The 17,519-nt window shown below is 42.5% G+C and overlaps 1 protein-coding gene across 1 annotated transcript; it reads right to left on the reverse strand.

Annotated features, from left to right (window-relative positions):
• Positions 1-353: 353 nt before the first annotated feature.
• On the reverse strand, positions 354-16,612 carry NOM1 (nucleolar protein with MIF4G domain 1). Its single transcript, XM_081931654.1, has 11 exons — positions 15,079-16,612; positions 14,174-14,298; positions 13,309-13,504; positions 11,339-11,662; positions 10,562-10,672; positions 10,051-10,218; positions 9,110-9,231; positions 3,626-3,758; positions 2,251-2,382; positions 1,563-1,672; positions 354-788 (listed from the first exon to the last, which is right to left on the reverse strand). Exons 1-11 carry the CDS (start codon positions 16,009-16,011, stop codon positions 611-613), a joined length of 2,532 nt encoding a protein of 843 aa, XP_081787780.1. The 5' UTR covers positions 16,012-16,612; the 3' UTR covers positions 354-610.
• Positions 16,613-17,519: the final 907 nt, after the last annotated feature.

Consider the following 17,519-nt stretch of genomic DNA (forward strand, 5'->3'; position numbering starts at 1 on the left):
CCTAGACACCCCAACTTTTACACGGGAAGACACCCGATGACACCAAAACCTGCATATATATATATATATATATATATTAAATTTTCTGTTATACAAATTCACCATATCAATCAGTTTTCACAGATTTCAACTTTTTGGACTTCCATCAGCTTCTCTGCCAATCATCCATATTTTTCCATTTTTACACATTTTCTAAATTTGATATTGCATTTTAATATACCCTTACTGTCCTATTTCTGTTTAACAATACTCCTCTAACTTTCACAAAGCCTCTTTAAATCCCACTAGCGCTGTTTGTTCATCACATATCATATGTTGAATTTTTTAAAAGAAGTTCAAACGCTACATTAAAATGCAAGGGTACAAAACTTTTATTTTCAAAAATACACTGTATAGATAATAATAGACTTCACTAGTGACTGTGTTTTGTCTTTTAACAGAATTATAATAAATACTAGCCAGTTTGAATATCAAACCTAATCCAGCTCCACATTATTGTGAAGGAACTGATCAGAAGATGAGGTCTGCTGTTTATGAAAGATCATTCAAGTCATTCCCCTGCCCCCATTAAGTCCGCATTTCCCATAGATAAAAATCATTGGACCTAACACTATAATTTTAATTTAGATTCTTTTGCTTTCAAAGTCCTAGTCACTAGTTCAATTCTCTCTTTTAGCAAAGTGGCTTCTTCAACATTTTTGTGAGCTTGATTATTCTTCAGCAAGAAATGGGTGAGGAAAAGCTTCAAGCCTTCATGCAGCATTCCCAATTTTGGGTTGTCAGCCAACCTGGAAAAACACAAAGAACTGCAAGTTAACCAACCCTGTGTTTTCTTTAGGGCAATGTTACATCACTAATAGGGTACAGCCAGGCAAGCAGGATAGAGGCTTACAAAATATTCTGGAGCATTGTATGGCTAGGCTGGTGGCACCATAAGGAAAAGCACATTAGGGCTCTGCAGCAGAACTGAAATGTTCCAGCTTCTAGTTCCAGTTAAACTACAGTAATGGGGAGAAAAGACAGAACCTCTTTTTGACAGTAAGGTGATGGTTTGACAAATTCTACCTGAGACCGGGGGATGCGGGTGGCGCTGTGGGTTAAACCACAGAGCCTAGGACTTGCCGATCAGAAGGTCGGCGGTTCGAATCCCCGTGACGGGGTGAGCTCCCATTGTTCAGTCCCTGCTCCTGCCAACCTAGCAGTTCGAGAGCACGTCAAAGTGCAAGTGGATAAATAGGTACCGCTCCGGCGGGAAGGTAAACAGCGTTTCCATGCGCTGCTCTGGTTCACCAGAAGCGGCTTAGTCATGCTGGACACATTACCCGGAAGCTGTACACCGGCTCCCTTGGCCAATAAAGCGGTTCATTCACTTTCAGCTTTGTATTCTTGTTTTTAAAAAGTGCACCTAGACATTCCGTTGTTGCGCTCATATCCTAGGTATAAGGTGCCATTTAGCTCCCAGCTTTCATATCTCAGTTTCTAACACTACCTGAGACAGAACCCCTTTTCTCATTAAAATGATGGTTTGACAAATTCTACCTGGAACCCCTAGGGTGACTTACTTTCCAAAGATGTGGTTTAGTTCTTCTGGATCTGTTTTCAAGAACAGTGCAGACAGTACTTGTCGTAAGAAGTGGACTTTTGGCTTGTCTAATTCACTGAATTCAATTACCTAGTTAAAAAGCAATGAAATGTCAAAAACTCTTAAGACACTCTCAAGCTATTAAGCTGTCATGAAAATGCTAATGTTATTAGTATTAAATAAATCACCTGTACACTATTACCAAAAGAAGAGTCATTAATAATTCCAGAGAGCTCAGCTCACCTGTTTGAATAGACAATAGGATCTAAAACTTAATTGTGAATTCAATGCAAAAAGACATCTGTTTATTGCACGTACTGGCCAATTAACAAAGAAGAGGGAAAGATTTCATGAAACATGAGATCAACAGCAACTTGCTAAAATCTTAACACCCTCAAGGGCAGCTAAGAGGGCACTTGCCAGCTGTTGTCAAACTACAGTTCCCATCATCTCTAACCACTGGCCATGCTGGTTGGGGCTGATGGCAGATGTGGTACCCCTGCATGGATACTGTTGCAAACCTAGATTTCCCCCCATAGAATAACCATTTGCCTTGCTTGTTAGGTGACGTTACATACCAAAGAACATGCACATTATGTATGAGCCTAACAGGAGATCTAAAAGTAAAGTTTTTTTTAAAAAAAACCAACAACAAGAGTTTTGCTTACCTTGAAAACAGTGAGGGACAGAGACTTAGTCTTCAACAGATGAGCCAAGAGATTAACTAAATTTGATAAAGCAGTAGTGGAGAGGTTCCCCAAATCTCTTATTTTATCCCACATACTGAACTGGAATGTCATCTGGTTTAAAAAAAATAGAAAGAGAAAAGGCTGTTTATTAACAATCCTACTCCCACAGGTAAGCTGGTTGAGGGGCCTCAAAAGGCAATCTATGGTGCTGCTCTGCTGGCAGAGAGGAAGGTAACACTAGCAGGTTGACATTTATCTCACTGGAGGACCCTGCCCTGTCTTCAGAAAGTTTAGAGGTAAAGCGGGAGAAGCTGGGGTGGGCACAGGGGCGCTAAATCTAAGCCCCTTTATTTTCTAGACATGTCCCAGAAACTGGCACAACCCTATACTAGCTTAGGGGTTGGCACAGTTCATTCTCCTCCACTGTAATCAAAGCTACCCACCTTCCACAAGGAATTATGGCAGGTCATAGGATACGGTGCTAGCTTCGCCAGCTGCCCCCCCCCAAATCATCAATATAAGGTAGGATCACTTTGTGCGGTTAATGACTTGTTGCAGCATTGTAAGTTATGTGCAGTACATTCTGACAGGCCAAATGGTGATAGCCTCTGACTCCAGAGGGAAACTTTTAGATGTAAACCAGTTGGAGGATCAGAAGTGGAAGAGAATAGCGTACAGAAGAGAGATCTTCCCTTTTTATTCCCCCCCCCCTTTTTTTGCTTTTTCTTCTGGTCTGGCCTCTTGGAAAGGTGGAGAGATCATGCAGACCATGCTTTGCTAGAGAATGGATTTGTCCTCTCCCTGACGCTTGCATCATCTGTCATTCCTTCCCTTGGAGTCGCTTCAAGGAGAAAGAGGACGGAGGGGAGAGGGAGGGCAATTTGTGTGAAAGGGCAGACAGCATCTCTTATGCCTCCAGCTACAGGTTCCTGTCTTATGGTGCCCTTGTCATGAGAGACTGTCCCTTACTAAATACAGAATTGAGGGTTAATTTAAACACTGGAGCACACTGGTCCCAGAATGTGTATTTGCGCTCTCTCTGTGTGTCTGTCTACTTTCATGTGCTCCAAATCATTTAAATGGATATGGCAGGGAATGACTCTGAAATATTTTCCATACAATCCATCACTAAGCTGTGGTTCCTTTCTGAGACAATGCTGTTGTTGGGCTTTACAAGCAATATGGAAGGGGTTATGGCTCCCCCCACACGAAACGTATTTTCTACATAAATGCAGCTATTACATTTAGCAGTCGTGTATTTAACTACCATATATTACCATTTGATAACACCACTTTCATTCCCAGAAATTTAAAAGGTGCAACCAGTAAAGAGAAAGACAAGTTCTTAGCTTACCTGGAATCGCTTTTCATATTCGCAAAACTTGGCAGACAAATATGCATAGAAGGGGTTATAAGTCTTCTCTTGCAGGCAACAGTCTATGAGGACATGGACAATCTCTCTCTCCTGCTGATCTTTCAGCCTAAGCCTAAAACATCAATTGCCATTATGTAAATTCCATTTCCTGAATGTTTAGGCTGAACTACCATAAAATGGAAGAGTTACTGCCACACCATTCATTCTTGACTCGAACTCAATCCGTTACGCATCAAGTTAAAAAAAAGAAAAGAAAAAAGGATCTAAATAGTTTATGCCAAACCAGTTTCTTCATTGCAGTGTATTCTGCATAATGATTTCAATAATATATGGACAACAAGATCCATACCATGGGTTTCTGGAAAAGAAAGCATTCTTAACTGTGTGCTTTGCATAATATACAGCTGTGGAACGATTACTAATTTTTTTATAAAGAGAAAAGTCTTGATAGGAAGGGTAGGTAGGACTACGATCCATCTCTGAATGCAGTGGTGTTCAAAAGAATTGGGAGAGGGAATCTCTCTGTATGACAGTATGTAGATAGCTCAGTTGGTTGGAGTGTGGTGCTGCTAACAAGGTTGCAGGTTTGATCCTCATATAGGACAATTGCAAATTCCTGCATTGCAGGGGCTTGGACTGGATGATGCTCAGGGTCCCTAGCAACTCTACAATTCTATGTTTGGCCTCTGGGTTACAAAAATCTGGGTTATCTACTACCAGCTGTCCTTCCTGGGGCTGATGAGAGCTGTAGCCCAAAGCACCAGGCCGAGGGGAGGCCAAGCTATTCTGAATTAAGAAACTGCTAGTGGGTGACCGAAGGAAAAACTACCCTCTCAAGTTTTTCCAATTCCTAATTGAGGGTGTTGGGGATTTCAACCAACCTAATTACAAAAATATAATCAGCATTAATGAGTTCCCACTGGCTGTCTCAGCAGAAAGTCTGGCAGGACTGAACGGCCTCCTTACTCACAGAGCTGGACCACGCAGAGGATTAAGACGCTGGTTGGCAAGGAATAGTCTTAACTTGTGCTGTACCTGTTCTGTCAAATAAGTCTGATTTAGATTCCAGAGCTGTCAAATGCTTGGCAGCACTAAAGCCAATTAAAATGAAAAATGCTTAATATTATAATGCAGAGAGTGTCAAGCACAAAATTTGCATCCTTTCAAAATGAGGCTTTCATCTATAGTTACCCAGTTGGAGATGAACTACATGGCTGGGATGGCCTGATTTTGCTAAGGTATAGATAAAATGCTTCATTTTACACCGAGCCACTTTTCAGTGAAGTCAATGGAACAATAATGTGCAATTTGTAGCAAATAATGCCACTGATCGCCCCACAAGATGTTATTAGTCAAGAGGATCAAAAGTAATGCAACTAATTTCTGTAGCTAGTGGCAAGGATCACCAATGGTGCTCTCCCTGTCACATGAGACCCTCCCTGTCACGCACCACTGCCCCGCTGAAATTATGCTTGAAAGAAGCATTCTTTTGTAGCCAATATAATAAATTGTGCTTGTTTGAGGTGTGTATGTGGTGCTCACAAGTTTCTTCATTTTGCAGATGTGCCCACAGAGTAAAAAATATTGGCAATTCCTGACCCAAGAGCTGAGAATGAACATAGGGAGATATGTGGATGCCAGAACACTAAGGTTCTCATATACAGTGGTACCTCTAGATACGAACAGGATCCGTTCCGGAGCCCCGTTCGCATCTAGAAGCAAATGTAACTAGCGACGGCACGTCTGTGCACGCCGCTTTTCGCTGCTTCTGCGCACACGCGAGACGACATTTTGAGAGTCTGCGCATGCGCCAAAACCTGGAAGTAACGCGTTGTTACTTCCGGGTTGCCGCGGAGCACAACTCGAACACGCTCAACCTGAAGTGCATTCAACCCAAGGTATGACTGTATTTATTCTGCAGGATTTAGTACCACTGTTCAAATGTTTTTGACCTGAAGATGCAGCTGAAGGCCCACCGAAATCCATGAAGTGAGCACCACACATTTCATACACAACCATGATTCATAGCTGAATTTAATTTTAGATAGTGGGGTCTATGGGACCTCCTGTTACATTTGTGCATATATGCTTGCTTACAGTAATGTTTTTGTAAAAAAAAAAATGAGTTTAATTTAAGCCACCTGCAGCTGAGTTGGTTAGTGGGACTTAAATTTTTGAGAAACCTCACAAGCACACAACAAGAAGTGTGCATAGAAATGTGTTCCTACTAGGCACTCTCCACCTAAGAAGCTTAATTGAGCTTCCATATTCACTCTTTCAAGTGCTTCTTTGTTTGGGCTTTCTCTGATTGGGTTTAAACAGAAAAGGATTCCTTCACTTGGTAAATGTGCTATTTGCCTACAATTTAAGGCAAAAAGCAGCCTCTCTCTTACACACACACTTTAAAGAGATCTTTTGCTTTTCTGAGTGGCAACTGTTTCTCATATTTTCAGACGTAGGGTCTACTCCTACACCAGAATCTTAAATAATGTTGCTGCCTATTTGTTCAAATGAAGGATTCTTGCTGCTTTCTTGAGCAGTGATAAACTCTGGGAGCAACATTACATATGAAAGAGCACCAGAGACTTGTGTTGTGTCCTTATAGTATATGCTTTAGTTAATATACAAGCAAAGCATATTAGATAGTAACAGGCAGTCCACCGGGCAGCAAACCTGGAAATGTTGCATCAGATCCCAGAGAGCACCTCCTTCGGAGGCTTTATCTCAATTTAGACAACTCTAGCTAAAAATCCCAGGTCTCATCTCTAAATTCAAATGACCTTTTCTCTCCCACCCTCCCTCATATGTATACACCCTGCGGGAGTCCTGGTTTTGGACCCCACCCCCTGCAGGTAGATTGCCCATTCAAGAGAACATTCATAGCCATTATAGGAACATTAAGGCTCTTTTGTCAGATCCCATCAGGGGACACTTTAGGGAAAGCCATAACGACAGACCATTTACAGTAATCAGATAGATGGACAAACTCATACCATCCCCTCTCTCAAAAGTGGTTTGGCTACCATTAAATAGCTCCTGGCTGAAAGTTCTCTCGGGAACAGAGAACTGGAGAAGTAGCCAAAAACATACAAGTGAACCATGATTAGTTATTTACATAACAGAATATTTCCATAACAATTATATTTACTTCTCTAGACAAAAAACAAATTCCAACCAGAAAACTAATTCCAACTAGTAACAAGGCCCCCTGAGCATTCCTACACAGGCACTCATTTTGCTCCGTTTCTCAGAACATGAATCAGAATATCCTTAATCATAAGCAGTTCCTCCTGTGTTCTCCATTACATTAGGAAGACTTCTGTGATGAATGGCATTGCAGCAACAAAAGCAGGGTGAGGTTTACTCTTACCTAATTTGTCCGTGCATTCAACCACCAAAATGTGATACCTACCTCCACACCCAAATCGAAAAAGCAGCTTGGCAGCTAACATTTGTAAGGCATTTCTACCTAGTCACCCCAAATCCCTGAAGTAGGGAAGATACTAAAACAGCTGATTCCAAACACACCACTCTACAGACACAACACACCTTGCCCAGGGGCTCCATAGCATTCAATGTCTGTAGCTTTTACATCTGCCTGGCAAGCCATTTCTAAGCATGCTTCCATAAGGAACATGTGAATGTCAAACAGTCTCGCAGCAAATAGTTCTTTGCCAAGAAACCCCTGCGTTGTTCAGCAGGAATTGTAATGTGCCCGGCTCATGAATCTCCTCCAGATTTGTTATCCCTTCCGCTTTTTACTACACATGCACTGAATCCTGTTCCATCACAATATGGCTTTATCTAGGAGCAATATTCCACTAAGACTGACTTCGCTCCAGGGAGCTGCCATCAAATCTTCCTCCCATGCCCCCAGTGGTAGTGGACAGGATCTCTAATAGAAGCAGATAAGCTTCTCCATCTGTTTACTTCCCCATCTTTCAGGCTTCTGAATTATTCCCACTGTGTGGTGTTGCCTCTGGGGTGTGCAAATTTAAGGGCCTGGTCCAACCCACTTAAACTTTCATGGCACAGAGAAGAGGTGATAAGAGGCTTAAGAAGAGGTTGTTCTTGCTCATGGCTGCAGGCTCCAGCTAGTTTCTCTGCAAACCACTCACTTCCAGTGTGGAGAGCATTTTCTCTTGCTCAACTCTGGCAGAGCTTCTTCCCAGCAGCTTTACTAAAAGTTTCTTCCAGCTTTTTTATTCTCATCACTGCTGACAGGCTCCTGAGCAGACAGTCCCTCATTCATCCCACCCACAACTAAGAGCTAAGAAGCTGGATTTCAGGGTCAACCTTGACCCATTGCAGCTGATGATGACTCACAACCCTCAACTCCTGCCATGCAACCTCCAGGCTCACTTTCAGGATTGCCTCACTTTCCTTGGGAGTCTTGTTCTTTCCATGTTGGTCCGAATTACACTAGGTCCCAGTTTGTAATAACAGCTCATATTCCAGACACCAGTGTTAATGCACTCTCTGCTTTGCTAATGGCAAAAGTTTGCAAGAGCGTCACAATAGGGTTTCATTTCATTTTGACAGGGTCCAAGAATCAGCTTGTCTTACCGAGAAACCTATTTGTCCTCACCATCAAGTCCTTGAGTCTTCTTCAAAGCTTGAGGGACAGGTCCCTCACTTGCACAGATATGTACTTAGAAATTTATTTATTTATATTCAAGCTGCTGGTGGAGCCTGCTAGAGGCATCTGGTAGCCTTTCTTGATAAAGGATAAAGAATCCTTGACCCAGCAAGTGTGGGCACCTGCCTTTGAATGAGAGAAATTTGTGATTTTTAAAAAATCATTTAATTTAAAGTTTACAAAAAGAGCTTATGGGAAACAGGCAGACAGCACGTCTGCTGCTGCTCCATCAGACCTCAGAAAGCTGTCAGCACAGCCACACACAAGGCTGCTCCAGTTTAGCTAACCCAAGCTAAAACTCTCCTCTTCAAATTCAGCCTCTCACTTTCATGCTGTCCCCTTCACCCTGCAGAGCACTAGCTTGAGATCCCACCCCCTGCAGATAGATTGCCCATTCAGGAGAACATCCACAGCCATTAAAGGAACATTAAGGTGGTTTTTTTACATCCATCAGGCAACACTTTTAAGCAAACCATCAGGACCGGCCATCTGATTTCAGTTAACAGACCTAAATTCACAAAAAGGTGCAAAAAAATTATTTTCTCCCTCTATGAAGCAAGCTCTTTTTCAAAAATGGGATTGTATCTTAGGTTTCAATCCTATGCACAATTACTTGAAAGTAAGCGCCACTGAATATTTTACTTCTGAATAAACATGTTTGAGATTGCATTGTAAGAATGTTTCTAACTGTTTCGGGTTTGCACCAGGCAGAATGTACACTTGCTCTAGCTTAGACTTTGCCGGTTCTTATTCACAAGAAAGGTATTTCACATCCAGACAGTGGCTTAAGTTTCTGAAATCATCCTACCCTGGCGACTACTTACTTTAAAAGTTTTTCAAAGGCATCCAAAAAGTCTTCGCTAGTCATCAAGATACAAAATATATTCCTCCTAATATCTGTGTTCATTCTTTGCTTACGAGCAAGCTCCAGAATCTTCGAACTCACCTGAGTAGGGGAAAGGGTTGAAAACTTAACATTTCACAAACTCTTAATATCGCAGGTCAATTTCGTAATTTCAAACAGTCTGGTAACAACTTCATCAGGAATATGAGCAAAGTCAAATGTTTGGCTTTCAAGCTACATAACTTTCTCAGGAAGTGAGGAAACCCAGGTATTTTCAAAATGTGATCCTCAGGGCCAAACTACATAGTATGTTATTCATACGTTTTGAAAAGTGTGATTAAAATGGGTACAGTGGTACCTTGGTTTAAGAACAGCTTTGTTTATGAACAACTTGGGTTAAGAACACTGCAAAACTGTAGGTGTTTTGGTTTGTGAACTTTGCCTTGGAAGCAGAACATGTGCCGTTTCCTGCTGAATGTGTCCAGTTTGTAAACTGAGTTTCCCGTTGCTATGGGAAAGCACGCCTTGATTTAAGAATGCTTTGGTTTAAGAACGGACTTCTGGAACAGATTAAGCTCGTAAACCAAGGTACCATTGTATTATTATTTTGAGGAAAAAGCAGCAACAAGGATTTGATCTGGAACTTGCTCGCAGCCCAGCACCAGTTTTCTGCCATGAAGCCCCCTCTCCTACTTTTTTTCATATTGTAAGTCGCCTTGAGCTTGATTTTAACTATGGAAAGGCAAATAAAATGATGTATGTCTGTACCTTTGAACAGATTTTGAAAGGAATAAATTTCTAAGCACAACCACCACAAATACATTCATTTATGCTCATTAAGAATCCCTAGAGCAAGACTACTTTTTGGGAGACTGTCTTAAGACACACTTCCAGAACGTTAATAGGGAGGATCACATTTACCTTTCCTACAGTTAGTATTGGTTGCATTTGGTTGCTGGTGCTGTCAATCATTGGCGCTCCACTCCATGACGATCCAACAATCCACCACCGACCAACTTGTTCAGCAGTTAGGAGAGATTCCAATGACACGCGAAGTTGAGCTTCTTTTCCAGAACTGCTATTATGAGTCTTATAGAAAGGAAGAATGCTACGTCAGAAGATTTTTTAAATAAAGGGTTTTATACCTAGTTACCAGCCTAATTAGATGTCCTCCAGTTACATCTGGCAGCAGATATGATGGAAACCCAGGCTGTGGTTTACTTGAACTGAAAGTGCTCCTCTTTTTGAACCACTGGTAAACACAGCAGCCAATGCTCATACTGAAAACCAAACCTTGTTGCACTAAGAGTCAGCTGGTCTACATAAGGAGCTCCTAAGGCCCAGGATGTTAGTAGCAGCTTTTGCTAATACTCAAGTCTTTGTTCACAGTGTATGAAAGAAACATAGAAATATGGTTTTTCATGGAGTTTACCAGTGTCCTCTGCAGCTTTCTTAGTTTCTCAACCGGCTCTGGATCGTACCCAGGGATTTTTCTCATGTCATTGTTTCTTAGTGCCAGCATGGTCTCCAACATGAAACAAACCTTTAGAGAAAGACAGTAAGTCTGCATTATTGTTCCAGTACCTAAAACGGCAAAGATCTGTAGCATAAAAAAATGGACTAGAGCTGAAGTTTTATAACCACCCCTAAGACCAATTTTTAAATGTGTCAAACAAAATCAAATGTTTGTAAGTTTTCCAGAGAATGCCCAACACATCATAGCATAGTGCAAGTGGTGTTGGGAAAATATGGGGATACTAAAGTTCCTACCAAACTCTGTTTTAGGGTGGTATTCAGTGCTTTCTGTCTGCTGATGGAACAGGGAGAGGGAGGTGATTATTTCTATTATTTATTAAATTTGTATACTGCCCTTCATCTGCAGATCTCGGCGCAGTTCACAACATAAAAAAACACAAAATACATAACAAATGTAAGAACAAAAACCAAATCAGCAACCCCCCCTTCCCGCGACACATTTAAAAGAGTATTGCATGTTAATCAGCCAAAGGCCTGGTTGAAGAGGATTTTTAGGGATTCCTCCCCCCTCAGTGCCCCCCAAATCTACTCTAGAGGATGAAGAAAAAATTGTCAAAAAATGCCTCGCCCCTTGTTCCGCTGACAGATTCTTTCCATCCCAGAAAGCATGGGATACCACATTTTGATGAAAAAGGATACCCTGAAAAGGTTCTTTAAAAAAAGGCATTCATACCCTTGACTGGTCCTGGAATTGCTTTCCTACTGCGTTTGCTTTTTTCTGGGCCTCCGTGATAAGTTCTTTGAGGGCCAAAGCATCATCTTTCCTCAAGGAAAAGCCTACATTTTTCAGCAGCAGCAGAATTAGTTCAATATCCTTTTCAGAAAAAGTGCTAACAAGCTTCTTTAAGATGTCAAAGATCAGCAGTGAATGCACTACATAAAAGTTATACAAATGAGCAATTAAGATAAGGAGGTTCTCGCATTCTTTCCCTTCAGCTTCACTTTTGTAGACTTCATCAAATTTCCGCACCACAGTTTCCAAAAAGTGAGCACCAACCTGGAACATTTAACACACAAACATGATCCATGAGCTGCTGACCATTTAAACACTTTAAAACAGAAAGCCAACAATGTATAACTAATGTTGTGGTCGTAAAATTTGCTGACCAGCAATTTAAAAGTCATATATAATAATATATAATATTAGCTGCTGTGCTAGCATAAGATTACTAATCACTGCATTAGGCTGCATTACACAGACAAGTCCTTTCACTCAAGATTATTTCACAAGTGATATCTGAATGAATTTTAGTTTGGCAGGACACCTTTGCAAATGCTAATGACCTATTTCAAGGTGATTAAGAAAGAACAAGTGTAGCTGTTCAATATAATTCATAGAGAAGCACAGAAGTCCACTTAAGCACCACTTTTGAATACAGCCTTAGATTGCAGTGGATGGTGATGCTCCTGTACACAGGGCAAGTCTGTTATTAAAATGAATGTGTGACTGCAGAAAATTTGCACACTGATAATGTGGTCTAAACCAATGAGCCTCGGGCTTGCTGATCAGAAGGTCGGCGGTTTGAATACCTGCGACGAGGTGAGCTCCTGTTGTTTGGTCCCCGCTCCTGCCAACCTAGCAGTTTGAAAGCACATCAAAATGCAAGTAGATAAATAGGTACTACCCTGGCAGGAAGGTAAGTAGCATTTCCGTGCGCTGCTCTGGTTTCAACAGAAGCAGCTTAGTCATGCTGGCCACATGACCTGGAAAAAACCTTTAATGCAAAGGACCAAGTCACACACGCCTATGCCCTGTCAGGGCATTTGACCTCAGGTCTCACCATCCCTAGTCCAACATTTTAGCCACACCACCGTGCTGACTTTCAGACTGTCAACAGCAGGTTATTGTTTTATTACAGTAAGTGCCCTTGAGATCATTTCAAGTTTGCCTTCTACAAATTTTATTCAATTAATTATGGGTATTGGTTGATTACAGAAAAACCGAAGTGCTCCTTTGTTTAAACAAATGCCCCCTTTTCAATACTACTATTGTGCAGCAAAAACAACAAAGAGCCTTGGGGCACCTTAAAGACCAACAAATTTGTTTCCTTGACTTTCCTTCACTTTAGACCATCAGATGGATGAAGCATATTCCTGAAGATGCAGGTGTGTGTGTGTACACGTGTGAGTTTTTTTGTGGGGAGGTGGGCAGAATTGTAAAAAGTAAGGCCAGAGAGAGAAGTACAATTATGTGATTAACTGTGGCCCTTCATAACAAATGCCCCTTTTCAGAAATGGCTGGAAATCAGAACATGCACTCCAGGCTCCTAGAAACCAGTGTCAAACCACCTATTAGTTTTAATAGAACTATGGCAAACAAATCATTACTACAGAACACACAGAGTGAAATTTGCAGAAGTTGCTTTTCTCTGTGGTCGACATGCAAAGATCCTTGGCTTTTTCATCACAAAGGTATGAAGTACTACTTAATGAATATTTTCTGAAAGAACGACTTTATTTATATTCTACCCTTCTGCTTAACAGCACCTGGTATGACATTGTTTTTTTAAAAAAACAAGTATCATAAAATCTAAAATGACCAAAGTGTCATGAAATTATTAGTAGAATCCAAAGGAAAGGCATAGTAGAAAAGTTCCTTTATTACTGTGCTACTCAACATTGGGGAAGATTCAGAAAAATTACCTCAATTCCCACTGTCCGATGAAGGATGCTAACTAAAAGCACATGTTCCATCACCAGCCTGGAAGGCATTGCCGATTCTGTAACGCAAGCACTGATAAGGATATCTGTCAACGTTTCGTTCATATCTTTTCTACTGTTCACCATGTAGAGCTCCTCCAACTGTCCACTTATAGAGGCTAAATTTGGTTCACTCAACCTAGCGGAAAATAAATCATATGGAAATAAAGTTAAATGTTAGCTTTAATGTTCTGTTTCTTTTTAACATCCAGTCATATGAAATGCATTTCAAAATGTGTGTTCATGGGTGTTTAAAATATATATTTATAAAACCACTTTTGTCCATTTGAGAAGAACTGATAGGCCATTCAGCTCAATTTATTTGCTTTATTTCCTGCCTTTCTTTCCCTAACTGAACACAAAGTATGTCCAATAATACTTGGAGCAACAAATAAAAATTGCAGTAGGGCAAGTTAGAAGTCCTTAAATGTGATGTCTTGGCTGATTCCTGTAAGGAAAATTTCAATACTCCCTATACAAACTGTCCTGTAAATCATCATCTGAGATACTTTTTCCCGTCTGGAGTTCCAGAGGGTGGCAGCAGGCCTTTTCTGAGGTGCCTCCCCATTTGTGGAATACTCTCCCCAAGAAGGCTTGCCTTCATTAAATACCTTTAGGCTCCAAGCAAAAACATTCCTCTTCTCACTGGTCTTTGGCTAATAAAACAATCTCTGGCCTTTTAAACTGTGTTTGGGGAGTATTTGTTACTATGTTATACATTCTGCATTTTTACATTGTAAACCGGCTTGTGATCCTCGGATGAAGGGTGCTAGAGACATTTAATAAAATCAAAAAATTAAAATACTACCTGTTAATTAGGCCTTTCAGTGTTTTCCTCAGCCTTTCCAATTCTTCCCTTTTTGGGGCATCTATTGTCTCTTCAGACCTTCGCATATGTGGGGGAATATACTTTGTAGCATCTTGGCAAGGATTCTTTAAGAAGGAAAAGGAAAAAAAAATAGATGATGTATTAATTAAATAATTTAATTTTTCAGAAAATGGTTGAAAATTGAGATCTCGTGTGATTTATGAATGAAAAGGAACCTGTTCTGTATATTTTACTATAATGTAAGCCATCAATGTGAATGTCTGGCACACTGATATTGAGAAAGGCGGGAAACAAATGCTCTGTGACAATGTGATAGCCAACGTGGTAAAAATCTTCACATTTTAACATTGGCATCTGTCCCTAAAAATGGAAACGGTGACTGTGACATATGTAGGTTTGCTAACTTATAGACATTGGAAAGGTACGCTCATTGGGAAGCTCAGATTAGCTGCTGCTCTCCAAGGAGAACGCTTGTTGCTGTGCACTTGTCAAAGGTATGTCTTAGGAAACACAGGGAATTGCCTGATACCAATTCTGAACATTAGTCCATTTAGGTCATGCTGACTTGCAGTAGGCCTCCAGGAGTTTCTCTCAGTCTGATCTGGAGATACCCGGAAGTTAACCAAGTACCTTCTGATTGTAAAGCAGATGTACTACAGCTGAGCTATGACCCATGTCTATCTCACTAAGTATGTTACAGATAGGTAGCTGTGTTGGTCTGCCATAGTCAAAATCTGAAGAAGTGTGCATGCACACGAAAGCTCATACCAAGAACTAACTTAGTTGGTCTTTAAGGTGCTACTGGAAGGAATTTTTTTTGTTTTCACTAAGTATGGGTACACACAGACCCCCTAAACATCCTCCAATTTTTTTTTTAAACAGACCTCATCCTGCTCTCCAGGAGAGGTGGGTTCCTCGGCTCCAGACTCTGGGCTCCTTAGGCCAGGGGATCTGCTTTCTTCCTCTTCATTCTCGCTTTCTCCTTCGCCACTGGATTCTTCTGAGCTTCTTGGGTCTTCTTCCAGAACGAAATCCTCCTCCTCGGCCTCTTCTTCTCCCCTCAGCCCCTCTTCCTCAGCCCCCTCTCCCCCCTCTTCCTCCGGCCCCTTTCCTTCTTCCTCTCCTTCCCCCTCGCTGCTCTCGTACAGGCCGGAGAAGGGGGTCCCTGTCTCCAGGGCTCCCAGCACGTAACCCAGCCCGTCCCTGGCGAAGCTGGGAGGCAGGGCCGCCGCCTCCTCCGCCAGCCCTTCCAGCGGCTGCTGCTTCTTTTTCTTCCGACGCTTGCCGAGCCCCAGCTGCCTCTCCAGCCGCCGGATCTCCCGCTCCTCCTCCTCGTTGGCTGCCAGCAAGGCTCGCTTGCGCGCCAGGGCCGAGGCCGAAGGAGAGGCCTTCCCGGGTTTCTTTGGAGGGGCCTCGGCGGCGGCGGGGAAGTGGCGCTTCTCTGGCTCCGGGGCCGGCAAGGAAACCTGCTTCTTCTTCTCCTTCTTCTCCGGCGGCTGCTCTTTCTTCCCAGCTGGCGGAGAAGGAGGCGGCGGCCGGGGATTTTTCACCGCCTCACCGCCGTTCAGGAGACGCCGCCGCCGGCTCCGTTTCAACCTGCGCTTCTCTCGACGCAGCTCCCGGCGGTTCTTGCGGCTGCTCGACGCCGGCGGCTCCTGCAGAGGAGTCGAGGGGAGGCCGAGGCCGCCCTCGGGTCCCCCGGCAGCCGCCACGAACTCCCGCACCGCCAGCCCCAGTTTCTGCAGATTCCCGGCCTTCTGCTTCTGCCGCCCTCGCCTCTTGCCGCGCGCCTGGCCATTGGGGGCCGCCCGCTTCATGGCCTCTGCCGGTGTACACAAGCTAGGCCTCTCTCCCCTCAGGTGTTGCGCCTCATGGGCGCCGCCATCTTGGCGCGGTGGCTGTTTCGGGCCTTAGAAACGGCAGCGCCACCTGCTGGACCTTCGTTGCAACCTGGGCAAGTTTCGGGACCCTTTGCCCGTGTGACTCGTCCTCCGCAAGGAACGCTGGGAAATGTAGTTCCCTCTGGGAACGGAGCCTCTTCGCAAAAGCCATACAGGAATTCTCTATTTGTGGCTACTTCCCACCCACCTACCCCGGTTTTAAGAGAGTTATTAGCGCTCCTTTTTCAGACGGTTTTCATTTCGTTGTTCATCTGCTTGCTGTGTATCCCTTTGTTGTTACTCTCAGCAAAGGCCACCTTGCCATGCTGTGACCATAAACTGAAAGGAAACAGAATTCAGCAATCCATTGCATATGAGATGATATAAACAAATGGCAAAATTTTCAGCCTCCCAAAGCAATTACTAATTAAGAATAAGAAAGAGGCCCAGCCTTCAGACTAAAAAGACAGGTCCTAGAAAAGGAAGAGTATGGAGATCAGCTCTTCAAGGCTGCAAAGAATTGCTGAGCTGTAAGCCTTAGGTTCAGGTCAGGCTGATGTTCGCTTTCTGGCGTTTGTTTGTTTATTAATTATTTCTTTCATAAAATTTACATACCACTTGATCATGGGAAAAACCCTCAAATCAGTTTACAGAAAAAGATAAGTCAACGAAATTATCACTAAACCAATCACAGCCCTAATTTAGAATAAAGTAGAATAATAAAAAAGTTAAATTAAAACTCGTACAAACATTTTAGACATCTGGGTAGTAGGCTTGTCTAAATGTCGTCAGCAGATGCCAAAAATAATACAGTGAAGGCACCTGTCCGATATCAACAGGCAGGAAAGTATTGGTTGGTGCTGCTATATTAAATGATTGAATGTTATTACTTGGGTAGCACTTGGTGGCTTTTGTTACTTTGGCTCATGGATGGGGCTAGAGCAGGGGCCAGCAAACCTTTTCAGCAGGGGGCCGGTCCACTGTCTCTCAGACCTTGTGGGGGGCTGGAATTTTTTTGGGGGGGGGGGAATGAACGAATTTCTATACCCTACAAGTAACCCAGAGATGCATTTTAAAATTAAAGGACACATTCTACTCATGTAAAAACATGCTGATTCCTGGACTGCCTGAAGGTCGGATTTAGAAGGCAATTGGGCCCGATCAGGCCCCCGGGCCTTAGTTTGCCTACCCATGGGCTAGAGTGTCCTTTCCTTTTCCTTCTGGGGTGCCAGGGCAACTGTTTGTTTGTTTATTTACTTAAGCATTTTTATATCATCCTTGACAATATGTTCATAGGGTGCTGTACAGCATATTTAAACACATCATTGCATATTCTCAAGCCAATTCAACATCAATACAAAATAAACACAGTATAAAAAATACATAAAATAGCAAAGAATACAATCCAAAGCCAAATCCAAAGCTACTTTTCTCTTAAAGGATGA

Source organism: Podarcis melisellensis (genome assembly GCF_964234715.1).
Source record: "Podarcis melisellensis genome assembly, chromosome: 12".
Classification (NCBI taxonomy): domain Eukaryota; kingdom Metazoa; phylum Chordata; class Lepidosauria; order Squamata; family Lacertidae; genus Podarcis; species Podarcis melisellensis.